The sequence below is a fragment of the Macaca mulatta genome, chromosome 15, assembly GCF_049350105.2.
Source record: "Macaca mulatta isolate MMU2019108-1 chromosome 15, T2T-MMU8v2.0, whole genome shotgun sequence".
Taxonomy (NCBI): Eukaryota; Metazoa; Chordata; class Mammalia; order Primates; family Cercopithecidae; genus Macaca; species Macaca mulatta.
Window position 1 is genome coordinate 62,160,769 of NC_133420.1, and position 24,798 is coordinate 62,185,566.

The 24,798-nt window shown below is 45.7% G+C and overlaps 2 protein-coding genes and 1 pseudogene across 14 annotated transcripts in view; 1 reads left to right on the forward strand and 2 right to left on the reverse strand.

Annotated features, from left to right (window-relative positions):
* The window catches only part of ZBTB5 (zinc finger and BTB domain containing 5), a 44,119-nt gene extending 25,875 nt beyond the window's left edge, over positions 1–18,244 (forward strand). For 2 of the 4 annotated variants that reach the window (XM_077965558.1, XM_077965559.1), the window contains exons 2-3: positions 13,807–15,899; positions 17,448–18,244. In XM_077965558.1, coding sequence (XP_077821684.1) covers positions 13,811–15,844 — 2,034 coding nt within the window. In that variant the 5' untranslated portion in view covers positions 13,807–13,810 and the 3' untranslated portion in view covers positions 15,845–15,899; positions 17,448–18,244. 4 annotated transcript variants of the gene reach the window in all.
* Positions 1–24,798, reverse strand: part of GRHPR (glyoxylate and hydroxypyruvate reductase) — a 46,692-nt gene that overhangs the window by 13,284 nt on the left and 8,610 nt on the right. For 3 of the 10 annotated variants that reach the window (XM_015117424.3, XM_077965695.1, XM_077965694.1), the window contains 2 exons: positions 24,076–24,206; positions 19,258–19,567 (listed from right to left, as the gene is read on the reverse strand). In XM_015117424.3, coding sequence (XP_014972910.1) covers positions 19,446–19,567; positions 24,076–24,206 — 253 coding nt within the window. In that variant the 3' untranslated portion in view covers positions 19,258–19,445. Of the gene's footprint in view, positions 1–524; positions 15,011–18,470; positions 18,590–18,771; positions 18,912–19,257; positions 19,568–24,075; positions 24,207–24,798 lie in introns of those variants that run through there. The other 7 variants (XR_013404681.1, XR_013404678.1, XR_013404680.1 and 4 more) reach the window with 5 other exon arrangements.
* Positions 21,281–22,747, reverse strand: LOC106993699 (mitochondrial intermembrane space import and assembly protein 40 pseudogene; annotated as a pseudogene).

Sequence of the window (24,798 nt, forward strand, 5' to 3'; positions counted from 1 at the left end):
TAGCTTTCTTGAGTGGGTCCTTGCTTTGTTTTGCTCTCTGACATTTGTTTTTATCTATATCATCTCTACAAGTGGAGGAAATGTTCTGTCTAGTTATTTTTCTGCTGATGAAATGGGAGAGTTCCCTGACTCCCCTCGCAGGATGCGTGACAAGGGTGTGGCTCGTCTGTTTGGCTACTGCCACTGCTAAAACCCCTTACAGGAGGAGCACAGAGACAGGCAGGGGCAGGAACTGGGGCAAGCTGTTTTAGGGTCTGGCCCCACAGTGGCGTCTAGGGGTGGGTGCCTGTAGCTCCCGAAGCCCCACTGGGCATGCTAAAAGTGTTCTTTTAGCTCTGCTGTCTGCAGATGGGTTAAGTGTTAACCAGCTCAGTTCCTTCTTGGTATTTGGGTTCTTGTCCGGAATCCAGGAGGAATCAGGTCACACACAGACTTGAAGGATTAAGTGTTAACCAGCCCAGTGCCTTCTTGGTATTTGGGTTCTTGTCCGGAATCCAGGAGGAATCAGGCCACACACGGACTTGAAGGATGGTGTATGTGGGGATTTTATTGGATGATGGAGGTGGCCCTCAGTGGGATGGATGGGGAGCTGGAAAGGGGATGGAGTGGGAAGATGATCTTCCCCTGGAGTTCAGCTGTCCTGCGGCTGATCTCCTCTCTGACCATCCCCAGCTGAATGGCTCTTGACATTCAGATGCTCCTTCTCTTCTCTCCTTCTCTGCCAAGCTGTTCTTTTGCTCCTCTGCACTTCTGTCTGTCTGCTCATCTGCCTGTGGAACCTGGGGTTTGGGGTTTATATGCATACAGGATAGCATGGCGTGGCAGGCCAAAAGGCAACATTTGGGCACAAAAACAGAATGCCTGTTCTCATTTAGGGCCACAGGTTTCCAGGCTTGAGGGTGGGGCCTTAGCTGGGGTACTGCCCGCTTCCCAGTATTTCCCTGTCTCTTGTCCGTATTACTAGGGTTTTTGTTTTTGCTCAGCCCACACAGAAGTAGGATCTGCTAGGGTTTTATCTAGATTGGGCTCCTGAATGTTAAGGATTCCTTAGAATGTTAATTTGCTTTCTGCAGGTGACAAGTGTGGATCCTGCCTGGCAGACAAGCAGCAAATTACTTGATATGGTAGTAGATGATGTTTGAGTATGGGTGCAGTTTTTGTTATGAATAGTATAGTATTGAGAAGCATGTGGGTATATCAGTGTATGAATTAAATAGTTTAAAACGTGCTGGCTTGTTCTCCGAAGACACAAAGGAACTTTTTTCTTAGCCTAAGTAAAGCATTATTAGAAAAGTAAATCTATTGAGAAAAGTCAACTTTTGATTATTGATGTTAATGTAATGGACAGTAATATGAGTGTGTTTTCTTAATTATATTTAGTTTTGAAATTCCTAAATATTTGTTCCTGCAGATAACAAATACTGAACTATACACTTGCTTTGGGTCAGACACAGTTATACATCAGTGAATTGCTTGCCACACTCTCCTCTCCATACTCTCCTCATATATTGACTCATATTGTCACATTTTGGAGCCTTTTAAAGAGACCTGAAGCCTTTTTCCTTGGTTAGAAGGCTTCAGACAGGCAGCGTTGGGTAAGACTCTTACTTACTCAGCCTGAGCTCTGTTAAGGCTTTTAGACTGGCCCTCTGACTTTGCTAGAGTTACTTGAGAGTTCTGAGTAACAATGATCTTGATTCATGATTCCCTTCCATTAGAGTAAATAACAAATTTTATACCCCCCAAATGAACTGAATTTTAAAAATAATCCCTCTAGATGCAAAAATATTCTAAAGATTTTGAGATAGCTGTATTATATGGGTTTTCCTGGGAGATGTAATTTGAACTTCATGTTTGACTGTGTGGCAGAGATCCAACATAAACCAGGTTAAGTTAAAGGGGAATTCATTGGCTCTTGAAACAAGTTCTAGGGTGGTGCTAACTTTAGTCATGCCTGGATTCCAGAGTCTTGATATCTTCTGAACACTATTTTTGGTATCAATTTCTTCTGTGTTGGCTTCATTCTCAAACAGGCAAAAATGGTCATTCTCAGTGCTGGATTTATATCTCCCTCACAGTTTGTTATCTGGGTGAAAATAGTCTCTTTCTTGATAGTACCAGCAGAAGTCCACAGGCAGACTCCATTGGCAGAACTTGGGTCACATACCCATGTCTGAAACAATCACTAATCAAGGAGAGTGGGTACTAAGTTGGCTGGGTCTCCCTGGATCCTCCATCTCCTGGTAAACTAAGGGGTTTGCGGCAGTTCGATCTGTACCACATGGACTCATGGACTAAGAATGGATGGGAAGTGGTTTCCTCCAAAGACACAGATGGACCCCTCCTCCCGGAAAAGGTGGAGATAGTATTTGAATGTTGATTTGTGGGGAAATGGTAAAAAATTTCATACGTTACAGTTACTTAGTGCTGTGTAACAGATCTCCCGAAAACTTCATGGTGCTCACACCTGTAATCCCAATGCTTTGGAAGGCTGAGGCGGAAGGATCCCTTGAGCACAGGAGTTCGAGACCAGCCTGGTCAACATAGGGAGACCCCATCTCTTAAAAAAAAAAAAAAAAAAGCTGTGTGTGGTGGTCCGTGCCTGTAGTTCCAGCTAACGGGAGGCTGAGGTGGGAGGATTGCTTGAGCCCAGGAGTTCAAGGCTGTAGTGAGCTATAACTGTGCCACTGCACTCCAGCCTGGATGACAGAGCAAGACTCTGTCACTATTTAAAGAGAGAGAGACACAGACAGACATGTGGCATCTTAGAATCCAATGAAGGAATAGAGATTTCTTGTTCACCTAATGGTTATGGGACAGGGGTAGGGGATTGAGAGTGTAACATATATGATGTAAATATACAAGAATATTCCTTACTAATAGACAGTAGCATCTGTTTATCCATATGGTTACATGTTGCTTTATTCTTTAGTATCACCAAGTGTGTGTAGCAGATACTGTGTGGCTCTGACCAGATGCCCTTGATCCCTATTATGGGTTCTGTGCACCCATTCTCTAGCTATTGTGTGCTTAACAGCTTCCATCTGTGACTCTTGAGGACTGCCTTTGGGTGACTGGCATCACTTTGTGCATGGGCCCAGAGAACCAGAAGTGCCTGGCAGTTTACATTGCCCTAGGGAGGCTTTTAGTCATTGACTGAGTGACTGCAGGGCTATGAAAGACCAGCACCTTTGCCTTGAGGTGGCTCAAACTCAGAGGCATTGTTTATACTCCATAGCACACCTGCTAGATCACAATAAGGCTGGGATTTTGCCCCATATCATACCTTTGCTTGGCTGCTGCTTCCTTCTCCTGCTCCTTCCTTCTCCTGCTCCTTACTCCCATTTCTCCTGGGAACAACTTCTTGATAAATCACTTGCACTTGAATCTTTCTCTTATGGTTTGCTTCTGGGGAACCCTAATTAAAACAGTATGAGTCTAAGCCTCCTTTGTATTCATAGTCTTTGGAATCACTTTTGAGCTTTATATTAATAGTGATATACACTGCTATTTCCAACTAATTCTTGGAATATTGACTTTTGGGTTTTGGGGATGGCCAAAACATATATCAAAAATAATGCTAGTATGTCAGCTGCATTTGGTTTAACTCATGACCCCATTTTTACTGTGAGTTGTGCTTCTGTTTCTAGATATTAAATAGCTTATCTTAAAATTCAGTCAGTGCAATTGAAACTGCCTTTGCAAAATCATAACTGAGAAAATTATGACAGCGAAAGATATCAGGCCTAACCGACCCCATCTTGCTTCTAACCTCTAAACTGTCCTTGTTCATTCCTGTGCATAGGCCAAACTAGCCTTGGGAAGGAATTTTGTTTACAATTTAAAGCTAAACTGTTCTTGTAAAACAAATGAAAGGCCACCAGACACCAAGTTAGAATGAGAGGGGCTGGAATTCTAAATATTACCAGCCATCATTAGGTAGGTCATAAGAGTTGCAACTTCCCCAATTACTCTTGAAGATAACATCACTATTCTGAACCTCAGATCGGCCTTTTGAGATGTCTTTTCAGGTTTTTGCATTTCTGACAACTGGATGGCCCCACCTGGACCTGCCAACCAGTTCTGTATCCCCCACTGAGGAACTGACCCAGCATAAGAGAACAGCTTCAACTCCCTAGATTTCATCCCTAACCCAACCGATCAGCACTCCGACTCACTGGCCCCCACCCACCAAATTATCCTTAAAAACTCTGATCCCCGAGTTTTCGGGAAGACTGATTGAGTAATAGTAAAACTCCGGTCCTCCCACACAGCTGGTTCTGTGTGAATTCCCCTTTCTCTATTGCAGTTCCGCTGTCTTGATAAATCGGCTCTGTGTAGGCAGGGGCATGGTGAACCTATTGAGCAGTTACACAACCACAGCAATAGGTTGCCCTTCACTGTGCATGAATCATTCTTCCTGATCCATTCAGAAAGATTGGTATTTACTGTGTTAATAATTGCATTACCTGGTTTGTGATACAATAACTATTTATATCATTATTGTATCATAGGAAGCTTTCTGTCCCTTAAATAATATAAGAATTATCCTCTCCATAACATTTGATAGATATTTCCTACAAAACTATTTAGTACTGATGCCTTTTAGGGGGTGATAAGGACAGTTTTTTCTAATTGTATGTATGTGGTTATAGTCTATTCAGGCTTTCTTTTTACATTTATTATCTTACCAAAAGTATATGTAAATTTGCTAAGTGCATGTCTTTTTTTTTTTTTCTTGAGACGGTCTCACTCTGTCGCCAGGCTGGAGTGCAGTGGCACTACCTTGGCTCAGTGCAGTCTCCATCTCCCAGGTTCAAGCGATTCTTGTGCCTCAGCCTCCCAAATATCTGGGATTACGGGCCTGTGCCACCACACCCAACTAATTTTTTTATTTTTGGTAGAGACAGGGTTTCGCCATGTTGGTCAGGCTGGTCTCAAACTCCTGGCCTCAAGTGTTCCACCCACCTTGGCCTCCCAAAATGCTGGGATTGTAGTCATGAGCCACTGTGCCTAGCCAGTGAACATCATTTAATGAATCAGTAGTTCTACAAGATTTAAGACAAACACCAGGCCTTACCTTCCCTGCTTTCCATTTTCTTTTCTTTTTAAATTTTTTTTGGTGATAGGGTCTCACTCTGTCACCCAAAGTAGAGTGCAAGTAGTATGATCTCAGCTCACTGCACCCTCCACCCCTGCGGGCTTAAGCTATCCTCCCACCTCAGTCTCCTGAGTAGCTGGGACTATAGGTGTGCATCACTACGCCCGGCTATTTTTTTGTGTTTTTGGTAGAGATGGGGGTCTCACCATGTTGCCCAGGTTCCTGTTTTCCATTTTCTCTTCTCCAAGACTACCACTTTCAACTCTTAGCTAATTCTTTTGGTAATTACATACATAAAATAATATGCTTGGAGCTAATTTTTTTTTTTTTTTTTGGAGATGGAGTTTTGCTTTGTTGCCTAGGCTGGAGTGCGGTGGTGTGATCTCGGCTCACTGCAACCTCCGCCTCCCAGGTTCAAGCAATTCTCCTGCCTCAACCTCCCGAGTAGCTGGGATTACAGGTGTGTGCCACCACACCCAGTTAATTTTTGTATTTTTAGTAGAGACAGGGTTTCACCATGTTGGCCAGGCTGGTCTTGAACTCTTGACCTCAGGTGATCTGCCTGCCTTGGCCTCCCAAAGTGCTGGGATTATAAGCGTGAGCCACCATGCCTGGCAGGAACTAATTCTTAATTTCAGTTTAGGCATTATCTATTGACATCTTCCTTGATTAAAGGTAAGACTGTTACTCTTTATGAATTTGTTAATTTCTCCTTGTAAATTCTACCAGTTTTGCTCAATGCATATTACTCATTCTTCTATCTTCTGAATATAATTAAAATTTTTGTTAGATCAGCAGTTTACGAAGTACAGTCCAGTGATCTATATGGGCCCCCCAGACTTTTTCAAGGGGTCTGTGAGGTCAGAACTTTTTATGATACAAAGACTTATTTGCTTTTTTTTTGGAGCAGTTTCCTTGTCTGGGGTAGATACCTGGGGTTTGTTGTCTCAGGTCAAGAAAATTTGGGACACAGACACACACGAGGAGTTTAGGAGTGGAGGTTCAATAGGCCAAAGAAAGAAACAAAGAGAAAGGAAAACAGCTCTCTCTCTAGTGAGACAGAAGGGCTTCTGTAAGGAATTGACCAGCCGGTGGCAGAATTTGCCAGATTTTATAGGCAGGCTTGAGTAGGTGGTATCTGATTTACGTAGGGCCCACAGATTGGTTTGATCACGTGTGACGTTTACATAGCACATGGGGAAGGCTGGCCATTCTATCCTAATCTTATTATGCAAATGGACTTTCTCCTTGGCCTGCCCCATTGTCTGCTCCTTACTGTACACATTGCTGAAAAAGAGAAGGGAAGATGAAGCCACCGTTTTGAACGTGATTGGCACAACTGCTGGCATCTATGTCTGCAGCTTGATTTTACAGGTTGCTCTTTGTTAGAAAGAAAAATGACTTGGGGCTGCTTTTCATTAAAAGGAAAACCTTACTGAGGGCTTCTTTACCCTCACTGTCTGCCTAATTTCTCTTTAATTCCTATGTCATTTTTTACTCATTCTTTTTTTTTTTTTTTGAGAGTCTCATATTATCACCCAGACTAGAGTGCAGTGGGTACAGTCTTGGCTCACTGCAACCTCCACCTCCTGGGTTCAAGCAATTCTCATATGTCTCGCCTCCCGAGTAGCTGAGACTACAGGCATGTGCCACTATGCCTGACTAATTTCTACATTTTTAGTAGAGGCAGGGTTTCACCATGTTGGTCAAGCTGGTCTCAAACTCCTGGCCTCTGCCCATCTGGACCTCCAAAAGAGCTGGGATTACAGGCATGAGCTACTGCGCTGGCCCTTTTTTTTACTCATTCATGAATGTGGAATGGAGTTCCAGAGGCCATGCAATGTGTGATATCACAAACCTGAATGCAGAAGCAAATATGAGAATCCAGTTGTCTTCTCTTAATGCCAAAATATAAAACAATACCCCTTTTATGTTTTTGGAAAAGTTATTTATTTTTAAAATAACCTTTTTTTTATATAGAGATGGAATCTCACTATGTTGCCCAGGCTGGTCTTGAACTCCTGGGCTCAACTGATCCTTCCACCTCAACCTCCCAGGGCGCTTGCTGGTTTTACAGGTGTGAGCCACCGTGCCCGGCCCAGTTATTAAAATGGTATGTTAACATGTAATTGTTTATCATTTGTTTATTTTTATTCTTTTTTTGAGATGGAGCCTCGCTCTGTCACCAGGCTGGAGTGCAGTGGCGTGATCTTGGCTCACTGCACTCTCTGCCTCCCAGGTTCAAGCGATTCCCCTGCCTCAGCCTCCCGAGTAGCTGGGACTACAGGCATGGGCCACCATGCCCAGCTAATTTTTGTATTTTTAGTAGAGTCGGGGTTTCACCATGTTAGCCAGGATGGTCTCGCTCTCTTGACCTCATGATTTGCCCGCCTTGGCCTTCCAAAGTGCTGGGATTGCAGGCGTGAGCCACCGTGCCTGGCTGTAATTGTTTATTATTATTTTTAAATAAGTTGACAAATAGTTTAAAATTTTCTGTTTTAATTTCTTTAGAGTTCCTTTTTTTAAGAAAATTTACCCTACTTCTTTAGCAGTCCATGGCAGAGTAATCAGGACTTAATAAATTGGTACTTGAAGATGTTACAGTGTAACACCAACTCATCTGTCCTTCTGTTGTTTGGTTCTTTCTTTCATTTCTAGGAAGATCACCTCTTACTCAGTAAAACTATATATTTCCAAAGTCACCTGGATTAATATGTAGAGGGGCCCTGTTTGTCAGAGGGATGCTATGGTGGACATCTGTCATTTGCAGCTCCCCAGAATCTTTGAACACCCCTTCCCCCTTCACTTTTGGATAGCCTGCAAATTGTGAGTCCCACTTTCCCAAGGTGGAATCATACTTATGGTACAGACATTAGCCTCTGTATTGCCTGAAGATGGTCTGCCAACAAGGTATAACAGGAAGTTCCAAGCATCCCTGAAGTGTTTTGAGAGGAGCGTGGAGAACTTGAGTTGGTCTCAGGGCCTATGATGGGGGATCTAGTGTAGAGCTGAGGATCTCTAGGCTGATGGGAAGTTAAAAGATTGTATGTACTGTTTGCCTATATTCCAGTATTATTTAAACCTTTTATCTTTGTTGGGGTTGTGTTTAGCTACCTTAGCAGCCTCTTTTCAAAGGTCCCCTGGCTCTTGGAAAATTTCCTCAAAATGGTGTTTCTGGGACCACAATTTTTAAAATTTGATGATTTATTTATTTTAGAGATGAGGTCTTGCCATGTTGCCTAGGCTGGTCTCGAACTCCTGGGCTCAGGTAATCTTCCTACCTTGGCCTTCCAAAGTACTGGGAATTACAGATGTGAGCCACCATGCCCAGTCCCATAATTTTTAAGTAACCTCTTTTTCTCATATAAGCTCTGTTGCTTATTTATAAAAGAGAGAGAGAGAGAGAGAGAGAGAGAGAGAGAGAGAAGCATTGAACAGAATATTACTGTCCTTTTAAATCAGTATGCCTGGTTGAAATACTATTTATTTGCAAAGTCAGTCTTTTATGGCCCTCCTCATCCATTAAGTCAGGAAAATAATTCCCACCTGCCACTGTTGTTTTGAAGATTAGAAATAATGTAAATTAAAAGTACTTAGAATAGTGACTGTCAGGCTCTCAGTAGTTACTGTTATACCTGTAATCCCAGGCTGGCAGGAGGATTGCTTGATGCCAGGAGTTCAAGGCTGCAGTGAGCTATGATCATGCCATTGTACTCTAGCCTGGGCAACAGGGTGAAACCCTGTCTCAAAGAAAAAAGCACATTAAAAAATATATATTTTATTACCACTACCATTACCTCTGTTACTATCACCAGTGAGACTTACTACAATGCTGGGTGATATGGTTTGGCTCCTGTCCCAACCCAAATCTCATCTCAAATTGTAATCCCCACGTGGAGGGAAGGAGGCGATTGGATCCTGGGGGTGGTTTCCCCCATGCTGTTATCATGACAGTGAGTTCTCACAACGTCTGATGGTTTTATAAATGACAGTTTCTCCTTCACACACACTCTTCTTCTGCCACCATGTGAAGAAGGTCCTTGCTTTCCCTTCGCCTTCTACCATGATTGTAAGTTTCCTGAGGCCACCTCAGCCATGCAGAACTGTGAGTCAATTAAACCTCTTTCCTTTATAAATTACCCAGTCTTGGGTATTTCTTTATAGCAGTGTGAAAACAGACTAATACACTGGGTCTGTTCCCCACTGTAGGAGAGAAAGCAATAACGCTGAGTGTCTGGTGTTCCTTGGTTTTGCCTGTTGGGCCCAAGCTTCCATGGTCGCTAAGAGCAACTCTGAGGCTTGTACAACTTCCCACCACAACTCCCTGTTTAATTTATTTTATTCCTCAAACCAGAATGTTTCTTCCCCATTACTGCTACAGAATAATCACCCCTCTGGAACTTGGCACTTATTCATATATGAGTATACTTTCTAAGGCAGAGCTATAGACTTATGAGCAGTAATTGCATTTCGTTTAATCTCCCCAAAGCCTTGAGCTCTGTGGGCCCTGAGTGAGTTGGGTGGGGACCTGGGATGTGTGTGCTGCTGCCTGCCACTGCTGGCTCTCTGCTTTCTGCAGGAAAGCTTGGTAAAGCAAGAAGGGATGTGGCAGTGGCTGCATCTTTGGAGATCTCATCTCTCACACATGATAGCAAAGAGCAGACACCTCAGTGGGAAAGTGTGCATCTCAGTGATCTATTTTGTTGTTGGAAATTAATCAGAGGTCAACAAACATAGGAGGCAAAACAATATGGCCAACACGTGGCTGCTGCTTTGAGGCATTTTGCTTTTCCGATAGTTAACTTTCCAAGTATAGCTGAATAGCATAATAGTCTCAGTCGCCGCAGTAGACCATTGGGTTTTGTGGACTTAGTTTGCCATTTCAGTTATTTCCCACGATCCTGACCAACTTTGGCCTGTAAGACTGTACGGCTGGGGCATCAGAGCAAGTGGTTGGGCCTGGGGAGCCGCTTGGCACCCATGCTGCCTTCTTATGAAATGCCATGATGGTATTTGTGAATTTTGGAGATTTGCAAAGATCTCAGGTATATCCCTTTAGAATGCCACGGATCTACCTTTTTTAAAAAAATTTTATAAATATGATTATACATTTTTATGTATTTATTTGAGACAGAGACTTGCTCTGTCGCCCAGGTTGCAGTGCAGCGATCTTCGCTGTCTGTAACCTCTGCCCCCTGGGCTGAAGCAATCCTCCCGCCTTAGCCTCCCAAGTACGCTGGGACTACATGGCGGGCACTTGCCACCATGGCCGGCTACTTTTTGTATTTTTAGTTGAGATGGGGTTTTGCCATGTTGCCCAGGGTGGTCTCGAACTCCTGAGCTCAAGCAATCCACCCACCTCGGCCTCCCAAAGGGTTAGGATTACAGGCATGAGCTACCACACCCAGCCTATAGTTCCATAAGTCTTATAGGTGAAAAGAAGCAACAACAGAACAGCAGTCCCCTGTCCCATCCTTTTTCCCCATCAATTACCCACTTCTCAGAGGCAACCACTTTCAGTTATTTCAGCTATTTCTTCCACTATTGACTTCCTTTTTGTTTGTTTGTTTGTTTTTTAAGACAGGGTCTCACTCTGTCTCCCAGATTAGAGTGCAGTGACGTGATCTCTGCTCACTGCAACCTCTGACTCCCGGGCTCAAGTGATCCACCTCAGCCTCCCAAATAGCTGGGACTGCAGGCACACACCACCATACCCGGCTAATTGTTTTTGTATTTTTAGTAAGAGATGGGGTTTCGCCGTGTTGCTCAGGCTGGTCTCGAACTCCTGGGGGCTCAAGGGACCCACCTACCTCGGCTTCCCAAAGCGCTGGGATTACAGGCATGAGCCACCATGCTCAACCAACTTCTCTACTGCTAAATAACATGCCAAATTACTATTTTTTGAGATAACCTATTTCAGACTGTATTTCTAGATTAATAAGGAAAGCGAAGATTTAACTTTATTATACCTCATCTCCTCTACCCCCTCCCCCCATGCAAAGTTGCTTTCTCTCATCTTCCCAGTATCTCACATTTGGTTAGTGTACTTATTTTATGACTGTGTAAATACTGTCTACAAATGCATTACATATTGTGTCCTACAAGTAAACAACCTTGTTTTTTTCTTGGAGTTAATCGTTGATCCATTTAAAATTTTCTTGTCTTTTTTAATGACCCATCTTCACACTTTGATAGAACTGGTAAATTCTAAGCACTCCCAATCACATCAGGTTATCTATCCATTCCTTTTTTTTCCACCCCCCTTGGAGACCCACTCCTTGGAGTCCTTCCTGCTCCAGTCTGACTGCTTTTGCTCTCCAGGCCTGCTGCCTAGTTGTCATCTGGGGCTTCATCATTATCCTTGGGATTCCCTTTGCCTGTCTTCTCTAGTGAGTCTCCTGTTTCCTGCAATCTTAGTCGCTTCCTGAGAAAGGGTAAACCTTTGGGTTCTTATCTGAAAATGCCTTAGTTTATCCTAATTGATTAATAGTTTGGCTGAGTGTGGAATTCTAAGTTGGAAATTTTTTTTTTTTTTGGATAATTTTGAAGGAACTGTCATCTTCTAGCTTGCAGGGCTGCTATGGCAAAGACAAACGCCCATTTTATTCCTGATACCAGCCTAGTGTGGGGATTTGTATTTTCATATTGTTGAGTACTTGTTGGGCCTTATTAGTCTTAATAAGAAAATTTATTCAGTTCTCAAAATTTAAAAAAATACCATTTCTTGGCTGGGCGCAGTGGCTCCTGCCTGTAATCCCAGCACTTTGGGAGGCCAAGACGGGCGGATCACCAGAGGTCAGGAGTTCAAGACCAGCCTGACCAAGATGGTAAAACCCCTGTCTCTACTAAAAATACAAAAATTAGCCGGGCGTGGTGGCATGCACCTATAATCCCAGCTAGTGAGGAGGCTGAGGCAGGAGAATCACTTGAACCGGGGAGGCAGAGGTCAGTGAGCCGACATCACGCCATTGTACTCTAGCCTGGGGGAACAGAGCGAAACTCTGTCTCAAAACAAAACAAAAAAACCATTTCTTACATCATTTTCACCCTCTGTATTCTTACTTTTCTCTTTCTGTAGTCAAGATATTGGACCTGATTAATTCCTTCTCTTTTTCTTACTCATTCACTTATTTTTATTTTCTGAGACAGGGCCTTGCTCTGTTGCTTAGGCTAGAGTGCAGTGGCCCAGTCACAGTTCACAGAAGCCTTGACTTCCCAGGCTCAAGTGATCCTCCCACCTCAGCCTCCCAAGTAGCTGGGACCACAGGTGCGCACCACCATACTCAGCTAATTTTTTTTTGAGACAGGTTTCACTCTCACCCAGGTTGGAGTGCAGCGGTGCGATCTCTGCTCACTGCAACCTCTGCCTCCCAGGCTCAAGTGATCCTCCCCCTTCAGCCTCTTGAGTAGCTGGGACCAGAGGCACACACCACCATGCGCAGCTAATTTTTTGTATTTTTGGTAGAGACAGAGTTTCACCTTCTTGCCCAGGCTGGTCTCAAACTCCTAAGCTCAGGCAGTCCTCCCACCACAGCCTCCAAAAGTGCTATAGGATTACAGGCATGAGCCACCGCATCTGGCCTAGGGTTGTTTTGTTTTTGTTTTTTCTATTGGATAGATTTTCAGCCAGGCCTCCTGCCTTAGCCACACCTTCATTCCATTTCCCCTGGCAAGGGCAACCAGTTCCTTGGCCTTTGGGAATGAGATTTATATGTTAGGTTGTTTTATCCACTGCCAGTTTAGGATTTTCACTTTTGGGGTGTGCTGAGTCAGTTAGCACTGATTTACCTGCTCCCCAGCTTCCAAAATGCTATTGAAGCTCTTCTCATTCTCGTTTTTCTTGTGGGTGTATACCTTTAAAACAACAACGAAACCAAAAAACTTCAGTGTTTTTTTTTTTTCTTTCTTTCTTTGAGATGAAGTCTGGCTCTGTCGCCCAGGCTGGGAGTGCAGTGGCATGATCTCAGCTCACTGCAACCTCCGCCTTCCGGGTTCAAGCAATTCTCCTGCCTCAGCCTCCCGAGTACCTGGGATTACAAGTACACACTGCCATGCCTGGCTAATTTTTTTGTATTTTTAGTAGAGACGGAGTTTCACTATGTTGGTCAGGCTCGTCTTGGACTCCTGACCTCAGGTGATCTGCCCGTCTCAGCCTCCCAAAGTGCTGAGATTACAGGTGTGACCCACCACGCCTGGCTTAGTGTCATTTTAGTGGGGTTTCAAGAATGAACAGGGGGCAAATGCATGTGTGCAATCTGCTACCCTCTATAACTGGAAATCTTCCACACTAATATTAATTTGCCCTTTTCACTTATTTAAGGTTCCTAAGATTTTGGAATTTCTTTGCATTCATTCCTCATCGTTAGGGAATGCAAAACTCTAACAAACTTCTGTGGGATAGATATCCATCACTCACACACTGGTCTTTACTAACTTAGCCCCTTAGTGTTATACATGGCTCATATGAAGAGTAAAGGGAAGCCTGTCAGTAGCTGGGCCCACATGTGTGCATGCCTCCTGGGCTGATGGCTGAATTGGCATTTGCTCCTTATATGACAAGCTCTTAGTGTATGTGCCCATTATCAGAGAGATCACAGGCTTCAAAGGTCCAAGCTTGGCCATCCATTCCACTCTTTTCATCATACCCTTTGTGTTCTGACTTTGAAGCTTTTCTAGGTCTTAACATTTTCTTTGTTTTCCTGTAGAATCATGGATTTTCCTGGTCACTTTGAACAAATCTTCCAGCAGCTGAACTACCAGAGACTTCATGGCCAGCTCTGTGATTGTGTCATTGTGGTAGGGAATAGACACTTTAAAGCCCACCGCTCCGTGCTGGCGGCATGCAGCACGCATTTCCGAGCCCTGTTCTCAGTGGCAGAAGGAGATCAGACCATGAACATGATCCAGCTGGATAGCGAGGTGGTGACAGCAGAGGCCTTTGCTGCACTGATTGACATGATGTATACCTCCACCCTCATGCTGGGGGAGAGCAATGTTATGGATGTCTTATTGGCAGCCTCTCACCTGCATTTGAACTCTGTTGTTAAGGCATGTAAACATTACTTAACGACAAGGACGCTGCCCATGTCTCCCCCCAGTGAGCGCGTTCAGGAGCAGAGTGCCCGCATGCAGCGCTCCTTTATGCTACAGCAGCTGGGACTAAGTATTGTGAGCTCAGCCCTCAATTCTAGCCAGAATGGCGAGGAGCAGCCAGCCCCCATGAGCTCTTCCATGCGCAATAACCTGGATCAGCGCACGCCCTTCCCCATGAGACGCCTTCATAAGCGCAAGCAGTCTGCAGAAGAGCGGGCCAGGCAGCGCCTCCGACCCTCCATGGATGAGTCTGCCATTTCAGATGTTACACCGGAGAATGGGCCTTCGGGGGTTCATTCTCGGGAGGAGTTCTTTTCACCAGATTCTCTGAAAATTGTGGATAATCCTAAAGCTGATGGAATGACTGATAACCAGGAAGACAGTGCGATCATGTTTGATCAGTCTTTTGGCACTCAAGAAGATGCCCAGGTGCCCAGCCAGTCTGATAACAGTGCTGGCAACATGGCACAGTTGTCCATGGCCTCTCGGGCAACTCAGGTTGAGACTAGTTTTGATCAGGAAGCTGCAACTGAGAAAAGTAGTTTTCAGTGTGAAAATCCTGAGGTTGGCCTTGGTGAGAAGGAGCACATGAGAGTGGTGGTTAAATCTGAGCCCCTGAGCTCGCCTGAGCCTCAGGATGAAGTGAGCGATGTGACCTCACAAGCAGAAGGCAGCGAGTCTGTAGAAGTGGAAGGAGTTGTGGTCAGTGCCGAGAAGATAGACCTCAGCCCTGAAAGCAGTGATCGGAGTTTTTCAGACCCCCAGTCTAGCACAGACAGGGTAGGTGATATCCACATTTTGGAGGTCACAAATAACCTAGAGCATAAGTCCACTTTTAGTATTTCAAATTTTCTTAACAAGAGCAGAGGAAATAACTTTACTGCAAATCAGAACAATGATGATAATATCCCAAACACCACTAGTGACTGCAGGCTGGAGAGTGAGGCCCCCTATTTGTTGAGTCCAGAGGCTGGGCCTGCAGGTGGGCCCTCCTCTGCCCCTGGCTCCCATGTAGAGAACCCATTTAGTGAACCTGCAGACTCCCACTTTGTCAGACCTATGCAGGAGGTGATGGGCCTGCCGTGTGTGCAGACTTCAGGCTACCAAGGAGGAGAACAGTTTGGGATGGACTTTTCCAGGTCTGGTTTGGGCCTCCACTCCTCCTTCTCCAGGGTAATGATAGGTTCCCCAAGGGGAGGAGCCAGTAACTTTCCATACTATCGCCGCATAGCTCCCAAAATGCCAGTTGTAACTTCTGTCAGGAGCTCACAGATCCCAGAAAACTCTACCAGTTCCCAGCTAATGATGAATGGAGCTACATCCTCATTTGAAAATGGCCATCCTTCCCAGCCTGGCCCTCCACAATTGACCAGAGCATCTGCAGATGTTCTGTCAAAGTGCAAGAAGGCCTTATCAGAGCACAATGTTTTGGTTGTAGAGGGAGCTCGCAAGTATGCCTGCAAAATCTGCTGCAAAACTTTTCTGACTTTGACAGATTGCAAGAAACACATCCGTGTTCATACAGGTGAAAAGCCCTACGCCTGCCTGAAGTGTGGCAAGAGGTTTAGTCAGTCCAGCCACCTGTATAAGCACTCAAAGACTACCTGCCTGCGCTGGCAGAGCAGCAATCTTCCCAGCACTTTGCTCTAGCTGTTTGTCCTTTCAAGACAACGCTGAGGCCAGTTGTCGGACTGAATTTCTTTTGGTAAGCAGTTAATGCCTTTGGGTTCGAGGCTTCTAGCTGCCCAGTGGCTCTTAAACAGTTTAGCAACTAATAACCAGAGAACTAACATGTAGTAGTTGTGCTGCTGCATTTCTGAATCAAGTGCACGTCTTGGGAAAGGGATGCAATCCCTGAAACCAGGTTCTTCCTTAGGGTTGAGTAATGCAGTCAGAAAGTAGTTTGTAATTGATGTTGAGAGTGGCACATTTAAAAATTTTAAAGTTGAAGTGCAAAAAAAATTTTCTAGCAATTTTTGTAAAACTGTGTAGCATTTAAATTTCCTATACCTTCTGATGGGAATATTATATCCCTGTACAGTGATGCAAAATGCACTTATGTGTAACCAGTGGTGATTTGGTGCCTGTCTTAAAGGAAGGCCTTTGAGGACACGCCTGTCTGCCACAAATGCTTTAAAGTGTATCCTGAGCTAGTCCTAGGCCTCAGAAAGTACTGTATTTTTTATTTTTACCTGATTTGCAGTCACACACACTGCACTTTGGTGCTGACACTGGGTCCAGAGTGAGCATTCTCTTGGACTATTAGGTGTATATACTTTTGAATACATCACTGTTGGATAGATGTTTTAACAGTTTTTTCTGGTTTAAAAACCAAATTGTAAATGGAGTATGTACTTGTAGAGAGTGACAAGGTATTGTTTCCGTATGTGCTGTTTGAGCAGTATTTTAACCAACTTGTATTACAGATGTTACAGTTCTATGTTAGGAAGTCAGAAAAGAGCTTGTGTTTGTCTTTGTTCTGATGACGTGGAGTCGTTTTGTGGGGTCTTCCATGGCACCTTTACCCATTGCTCCATCCAGATGCTGAGGGCCAGTCTAAGCTGACACATCCTACCCCAGGACAAGCCTGTTCTCCATTTCTTCACTCTTCCCTCCCCATATAGCAGCTCTCCCAGGTTTACTGTTTTCGATGACAAATTAACCAAAAATGCCCCCACACGGGTTTTATTACTGTTACATACTATACTTTAACAGTACAGACCCTAATTTTATTATTTGTTGCTTCCCCAATCTGATACCAAATGTTTAAAATTGTTTGAAATCCAAACATGGTAGTGCATGGGTAAATATTTTCTAGCCTGTTTAAGAGTTGACAGCCCATAGCATAGAAGTAATCAAGTAGCATCTGAGACTGTTGGAGGCACTCGGGTCACTGCCCAGGTCCTCTCTGGGCCCTGCAGCCTCACTTCCCCAGCCTCACCTTGCTGTCCTCTGGCACTGTGCCATCGGGGCTGTTAGTGGCACCTGTGTGAGGCCAGGTGTGCGTCCAGGGGAACAGCACAGGTTAATGCATCTCCCTAGGACTCATGAAGTCAGTTTAATTTATGCACGAACATGAGTTTATGTTTTATATGCTTTCTTAGAGATACCAAACCATCATGCATAATTCAGATAAATTATTCAGTTTTTGTGTTTAGAAAGCTAAGTCTGTGTAGCTGGAAACAAAAATAAGCGTGTTTTCTCTCCTGTTAGAGTATGCAGTTACACATCTGTGGATAATTTCATGTTCCAGCAGGGCTTGGCATCTCCCATGGACTGATTCCCAGGAAGAAAAGCCCAAAGGGAAACCCGCGATTCCTTTCGAGTAGACGTGGGAAAGAGCCCGTTGGAGGATATGGGGTCCTGTGAAATTCAGTTGTGTGTGTGGCTCCTTGTTAGCAGTCATGTTGACATAGTATTAGGAGGCTCCCCCATCCACCCTTTACGTGATGTAGGGACCAGTGTCTTGTGAGATTAACCTTGGGACACAGTGGGTTAGCCTGGAGAAAACAAGAGGCCCCACCTGGACCCAGGGAGAGGAGCCAGTGACACAGGGAGAGCGGTGCAGCCCTCTTTCCCTTCCCTGTGGAGGTGGTGGTGCCAGGAGCCTGCCCGCTCACCTCTGCTGAAGCATAAGTGGACTTTGCTTTTGGGGCTTCTCTCTGATACATGCTGGAGCCCTGCCTCTCCACTGCTAGATGGAACCTGGAATCTCTCATCTACCTCTTAGTCGGTCAGTTTCTACGTGTGAGAAGCAAGCTTGTGGGCCAGTGTCCTTGTACATGCTGTAGCACTTAAAAAATAATTCCAGGGTTCCCTGGAAAGCCAGTCCCAGGGTTCCTATGATCTGTAGTTTCTACCTGGATTATAACTGGTATTGGGTACCTGAATTTTGATTGGTTAGCCTTAATTATAGTCTGGCGTGATCATGTAGAATCTTTTCTGGTGATCAGATCATAGAGTTCTATCAAGGCATCCATGTCAGTGGTGCTATGCTGGTTACAACTTGAGATTTTGAAATAAAAAATTTGTCATATTCATGCCTCTAAATATGTGTTATTTTTCTTTAGGTTATTAAGGTTGAAACAAAAGAGGGTAATATCTTTTTGCCACCCCTTGACTAGTACTTTGTTTTAAACCAAACCTAGTAAGTTAACTGGTCATTCCCCTCAAATCATTCCCTTCTGCCTTCCCCCGCCTTCCTTTTCTGTCTTTGAGCTATGCACATGCATGAGATTTTGCTTTCAGTCTACCCAGTTGCTCTCCAAGGGCCTACCTAATCTTGTGCTGCTCCCTGGACCTGCCTCTCAAGTTGGAAACTCCATCTGCCAGTACTGGAAGCTGATTCCTTGAGCACAGAGCAGGGCTTTGGCAATGGCAGTGCTGTGGCCTGACCTTGGAGAGGAGTGGGTAAGGTGGTGATTTAAAAAAAAAAGCCATCCACCTGGGGGCAGGGAGGGGCTGGGGGGACAGGGTGGGCAAAGGGAACCATGTGTAGGTGCTGAAACTGATTTTAAAATTAAATCCACCTACCGCTAATTGTTCTTGACCAAAATAAGAGTGTTAAACGTCCTTACCTAGTTCTCATTTCTTCCAGTTAACTCCTTTTCTGGAAGGGCTCTTTAATTTTCCTGATGGTCTAGGTATCAGATTCAAGTGCCATGGTCACAACTGGGTTCTGCTTGTCCCGTCCTTGGTGAGAGACAAGTGAAGGAATCTGGGCAGAGAAGATGAGGCGTAAGGTGGTTTGGACAGGTTCCAATAAGGAAAATGCCCAGGGCTGAGGGCTGGGGTGGGAAGCAGAGCCAGGCAGATCATTAGATGCTGTGACTTTCAAACAGATGCTCTTTATATTTTTAAAATTTTTTTAGAAACAGGTCCTTGCTACATTGCCCAGGCTAAGTGTAGTGGCGATTTAAAGAGTGATCATAGCACACTGCAGCCTTGAACTGGCCTCAAGATCCTTCCCACTCAGCTTGCTGAGTTGCTGGGACTATAGAGGTGCATCACCATGCCCAGCCATACACACTTGTTAGCTTCCCCATTTACAGGCCAAGACGGTCTCTCAGATAATTATTTAATGATAGAATTACACACTTTTGGCTCAAGTGTGTCCAGCCACCAATGTGACAAGTACATCTATCAGAATCACTCTTTCCTCAGAGAATAAGACTTTCCCTTGGCTCTGCCTGTGGATCCAAATCAAGCCTGGGTACGGTTTGCCTCCCGGCCCTCCATCTCTACTGTGTGGCTACAGCATGAGTTCACTGGGCATCGGCTCCCCTCTCAGGCCAGCCAACAGGTTGTTAGCTGCCAACATGGACATGGTGTTGCGAGTTCTGTGGGTGGCACTGCCAATGTGGGGCAGGATCACTGGAAAGAAGAGAGAGAGAGGAAGATAAGAAGGGTGGTTCAGCAGCCTTCAACTGGGCTGTTTTCATGGCTTGGGTTTGCCAGTAAGAAGAATAGAGACTACCTCATGGTTCCATGCCTTGCCTTTTCTCCCTTGGTCACTAAGCATGACACTCCCCCAGAGCTGAGGTTCAGACTAATAGAGTGAAGGGCCTCCAGGCTACTAAAACCCAGTCACAATGTGATGAAATACTTGTATTCTAGGGCTAGGTGCAGTGGCTCATGCCTGTAATTCCAGCACTTTGGGAAGCCAAGGCAGGCAGATCACTTGAGCTCAGGAGTTCAACCAGCCTGGGCAACATGGCGAAGCCCCATTTCTACAAAAAATACAAATATTTAGCCAGGTGTAGTGGCCCACACCTATAGACCCAGCTGCTTGGGAGGCTGAGGCAGGAGGATTGTTTGAGCCTTGGAAGCAAAAGTTGCAGTAAGCTGAGATCGTACCATTGCACTCTAGCCTGGATGACAGAGGGATACTCTGTCTCAAAACAAAAAAAGGTGAACCTGGGTGCCAATTTGTGCACCTGTACCATGTGCACCTGAAAATGATGCCACATGACCACAAGGTTTCTGAATATAACTCCAAAATGAAATGCTGAACAGCACAGTTATCTCTGTGCCACCCCAGAGCAAGTGAAGTTACTTGCCTCCAAAGAACTGTCAGCCGGGTGCAGTGGCATATTCCTGTAGTCCCAACTACTCCAGAGGCTGAGGTGCAAGGGTCACTTGAGCCCAAGAGTTTGAGGCCAGCCTGGGCCACACAGCGATACGCCATCTTTTACCAAATAAACCCCACAAAACTGCTTTTGGGTTTTTTCCAGGTAGAAATCATGTTTCCTTTTAATTGAGTACATTTTCTTCTTTAAATTCATCATCATTGTAATGGGGTCTTTGTTGCCCAGGCGAGTCTTGAACTCCTGGCTTCAACTGATTCTGTCTCGGCCTCCCAAAGGGCTGGGATTACAGGTGTGAGCCACCACGCCCAGCCATAATTGAGTACTTAATTCACAGTTTCCTCTCCTCTCTGGTAATTAGATCCCCACCTCTCAAGAACATTGCATCTGATCAAACTGAGAGCCAGCATGAACACAGACCCCAAACCAGAGCTTTCAGAATAACAAAGAATAGCAAAAACCAGCCTTTCCCTACACTTAGGAAGGGACCGTGAATGACAGGGTCCAAATTTTCACCATCCAAATAGAAAACCGGGAGCTCAATGCCAACATGGAAACCAAAATATGTCAGGAATGAAGTATAGTAACCCATATACATACTCAAGGTCAGGATGGGTTTGGAGAAATTTGCATCTGACCATTTGGCCTCTTCTAGTAGAGAAGAATTTTTGAGACAGAGTCTTGCTTTGTTGCCCAGGCTGGAGTGTCATGGCACAATCAGCTTACTACAGCCTCAACCTCCTAGGCTCAAGCGATTCTCCCACCTCAGCCTCCTGAGCAGCTAGAACTAGAGGTGCATACCACCACACATGGCTAATTTTTAATTTTTTATAGGGATGGGGTCTCACTATGTTGCCCAGGCTAGATTCGAACTCTTGGTCTCAAGTGATCCTCCTGCCTTGGCCTCCTAAAGTGCTGGGATTACAGGCATGAGCCACCCTAACCAGCCCCATCCCAACATTTTAGACATACAATGAATCAGAATAAATCTGCTCACTCATAAGAAACATTCCCAGATAATGGTTTTTGGTTGCTGAGATTGAGTAGCACATTATTTCAAAGTGGCAAAATTAAGGGCCATCTAGGAGAATTCAAAAGTGGTGGCTACATTTGCCGACAGGTTTACACAGGACACATATAAACAACCCCCATTTTGTTCAGTGTATATGTCAAGAGGCCAAGCCCCCTGATCATCAAAATACATTATTTTGTACGTTACAGTTTACAGGACAACAGAGGAAAAAACACTTTGTTGGGGTGACTAAATGGCATTTTGCGAAAGGTCCGTGTCACTCTGAAGGGGTGGAAGGACTGAGTCCTATGGCCTTCATTAACTTGACCCCTCCTCTTTGGTTGCAGTGGCCTCAGTGGGAGCTGCTGCTTCTACATGTTCTGCGGGCTTTTCCTCTACCTCTTCCTCACCTTCTTGGGGACAAAGATCTGGGTATTTCTGCATGCATTCCTGCATGGCCCCACAACTGGTCTACACAGCCTGACCCCTTGACATTCTCCATACTATAGTGGGAGCAGGAAAAGTCCAGTTTGAATTGTTTCCCACAGGGGCCGCTGGCTGTTCCCCCAAGGCACAGGCAGTTCCAGTTAATGTCTCCATTTAGCAGCCTCAATCCGTGCTCCCCTCATAGGGATCACGGGGGTCATCAGCTGCGTTGCTTGGAGCTGCAAGGTCTTTTTTCATCACAAATATGATTGGATCCTTCCCTTCCTGCCGGCAGTAGGACATGGCTGCAGCCCAGTGCTTAGATTTTGCAGAAACAGCAGTGGCGACTGCAGCTTCATGCCCTGACCGCCCTCTCCTCAGACCAAGAACTGTCTTCTGAAGCAGTCCAGGGGCCCTGAGCTGAATTCCAGGACCTGGGGTAGGGGTGGGAAGGCAGCTTTCCTGGCTGTGGGCGACAGCCCTGACATCACACCCAGTGCTCCTTGCAGGCTGGGGTGGGGGGAGGGACAGGAGCATTTCCAAGGGCTGCGATAATGGGAGCATTCACTGGGGAAAGCAGCTAAAGACCTTTTGTTTAGGTGTCCATTCCAGAATGCAAATTAAAGACAGAGACTGGCCCAGACAACCTAAGGCCCTGATCACTCTGTTAGTCTGGAGGCATAAACGCCACCAGCTACCTGAGCAGATCTTAATATAAAAGAATCATTACGCATAAAGTTGTTAACTCACTAACTGAGCAGGTGACAAAAATCCAAACCACAAAGTGTGGTCCCAGGACCAGCAGCCTGAGTGGCATCTGGGAGCAGTGAGGAGCACCCTCTCTCAGACCCCACCCCAGACCTGCTGAAATAGAAACCCTCGGGATGGGGCTAGCAACCTGTGTGTGATCAGTCACTCCGCCAGGTGATTCTGACGAACATAAAAGTGTGAGAATTGGCCGGGAGCTGCCGGGCGCTCATGCCTGTAATCCCAGCACTTCGGGAGGCCAAGGCAGGTGAATCAGCTGATGTCAGGAGTTTGAGACCAGCCTGGCCAACATGGACAAACCCCATCTCTAATACAAAAATTGGCTGGGCCTGGTGGTGCACGCCTGTAATCCCAGCTACTTGGGAAGCTGAGGTAGGAGAATTGCTTGAACCCAGGAGGCGGGGGTTGCAGTGAGTTCAGATGGCACCACTGCACTCCAGCCTGGGCGACAGAGCGAGACTCTGTCTCAAAAAAAAAACCAAAAAAAAAAGTATGAGAACCATTGCACTATGGTAGCACAGAGGTAGCAACTGCCGGAGGCACTTCTGGTGGTGCAACTCAGACTTCTGTGGCAGGGGCACTGACTGGCTGTTGCTTTTATCTCTGAGCGGGGCTCAGTGCGGCTGGTTCACCAAGTGTTGGAAAAACTGCAAACTGGATTCCCCAGCCACTATGGGGAGCAAACTGGTACTGTGAGGTTAAGAAGTGCTGCTGCCACTCCCCCAAAGACAGGAAGGGAGGGCAGGAGGAAGCAGGCCCTCCCACACCCACACCCAGAGGGCCTCCAGTGCAGCTGGCACAGCAGAAATGGGGTGTGCAGAGGCCTGGCCCCAGCCCCACAAAGCAGAAGAGAGAAGGGGGCTTTGTTGTGAAACAACAGCTTGAAAAACTGGCCGAGTTATAAATATTGGCATTGTCATTACACTTTTAATTTTTCACACCTAAACTGGTAATAGCAATTTAGAGTAACAGGTTTTACACGAGTCACTGTGGTATAACACATGTAGACATGTAGTCAGCCCACTTTGTTGTTTTTGAAATGGAGTCTCACTCTGTTGCCCAGGCTGGAGTGCAGTGGCACAATCTCGGCTCACTGCAACCTCCACCTCCCAGGTTCAAGCGATTCTTCTGCTTCAGCCTCCCAAACAGCTGGGACTACAGGCACACACTACCATACCCGGCTAATTTTTGTATTTTTAGTAGAGATGGGGTTTCACTATATTGGCCAGGCTGGTCTTGAACTCCTGACCTCATGATCCGCCCACTTCAGCCTCCCAAAGTGCTGAGATTACAGGTGTGAGCCACCACACCCGGCCCACTCTTTTTTTTTTTTTTTTTTCCCTAAAACAAATCCTCTCACACCTACACTCTGTTCCTTTAGGGACAGAGACCCAGCAGAACATGCTCAAGAGGACGGCTCCTGTCATACACCCATGTCACTAACAGTGTAAACATTTAAAGTCCCTGGTGTGTCCCTTTGGGTTCAGCACTTGCTCACACTAGCTCCACACCCGGCCCCTCAGGACCCCCTCGAAAACACTGGTCCTGCAGGGCAGCAGGGAGTTTGCGTCAGAAAATGCAGTTCTTACCACAGTTCTTCAGGGTCAGAAGAGGGTGGTTTGTAGGCAGTGGTTCTGGGGTCGTCACATCCAGTCCAGCAGCTGCGATCTGACCACTGGCCAAGGCCTGGTACAGGTCGTCCTGGTTTACAACGTCGCCCCTGGGAATGACAGTGGTGACGTGGGTACCATGAAGATCCCTCCGCCCAGGCCACCTTTGAGGCAGAACCACCTACAGAATGAATTTTTCCACTCACCTGACACTTGGCACTGACTTTTAAAGCACTAAGTCTTAGGTATACTTACAGTATGTCTATCAGTCTTATATACTCAGAGAACTCCAGCCCTGCCTCCTCCTAGCTGTGTGACCTTGGGCAAGTTTCTCAAATTCTCCGTGCCTCGAATTATCTGTGTCTCAAATTATCTGCTCTGTGACATAAGGAGAATACCACCTAACTCCCAGGCATGTTGGGAGGATTAAAGCTTTCTTACATGCTCTACTGCATGAACAGGGCCCAGAAGGGCATCTGTTAGGCCCCATCCAAGTGTTTCTGATCCGGTTGGCCCCCAGACCCCCACTGAGAAGCACCACAGTGTGCTATCAGGCACCTGCCTAAACCAGAGCAGAGGAATGAGCACACCCCTAACCACATCCATCAAAGGCAGCGGCCACTGAAGTCAAGAACTGATCTTCTAGAGACTGTATATTGTGCACTAAGTAATACAGGGTCCTGGGCTGTCCTGGGTACACGC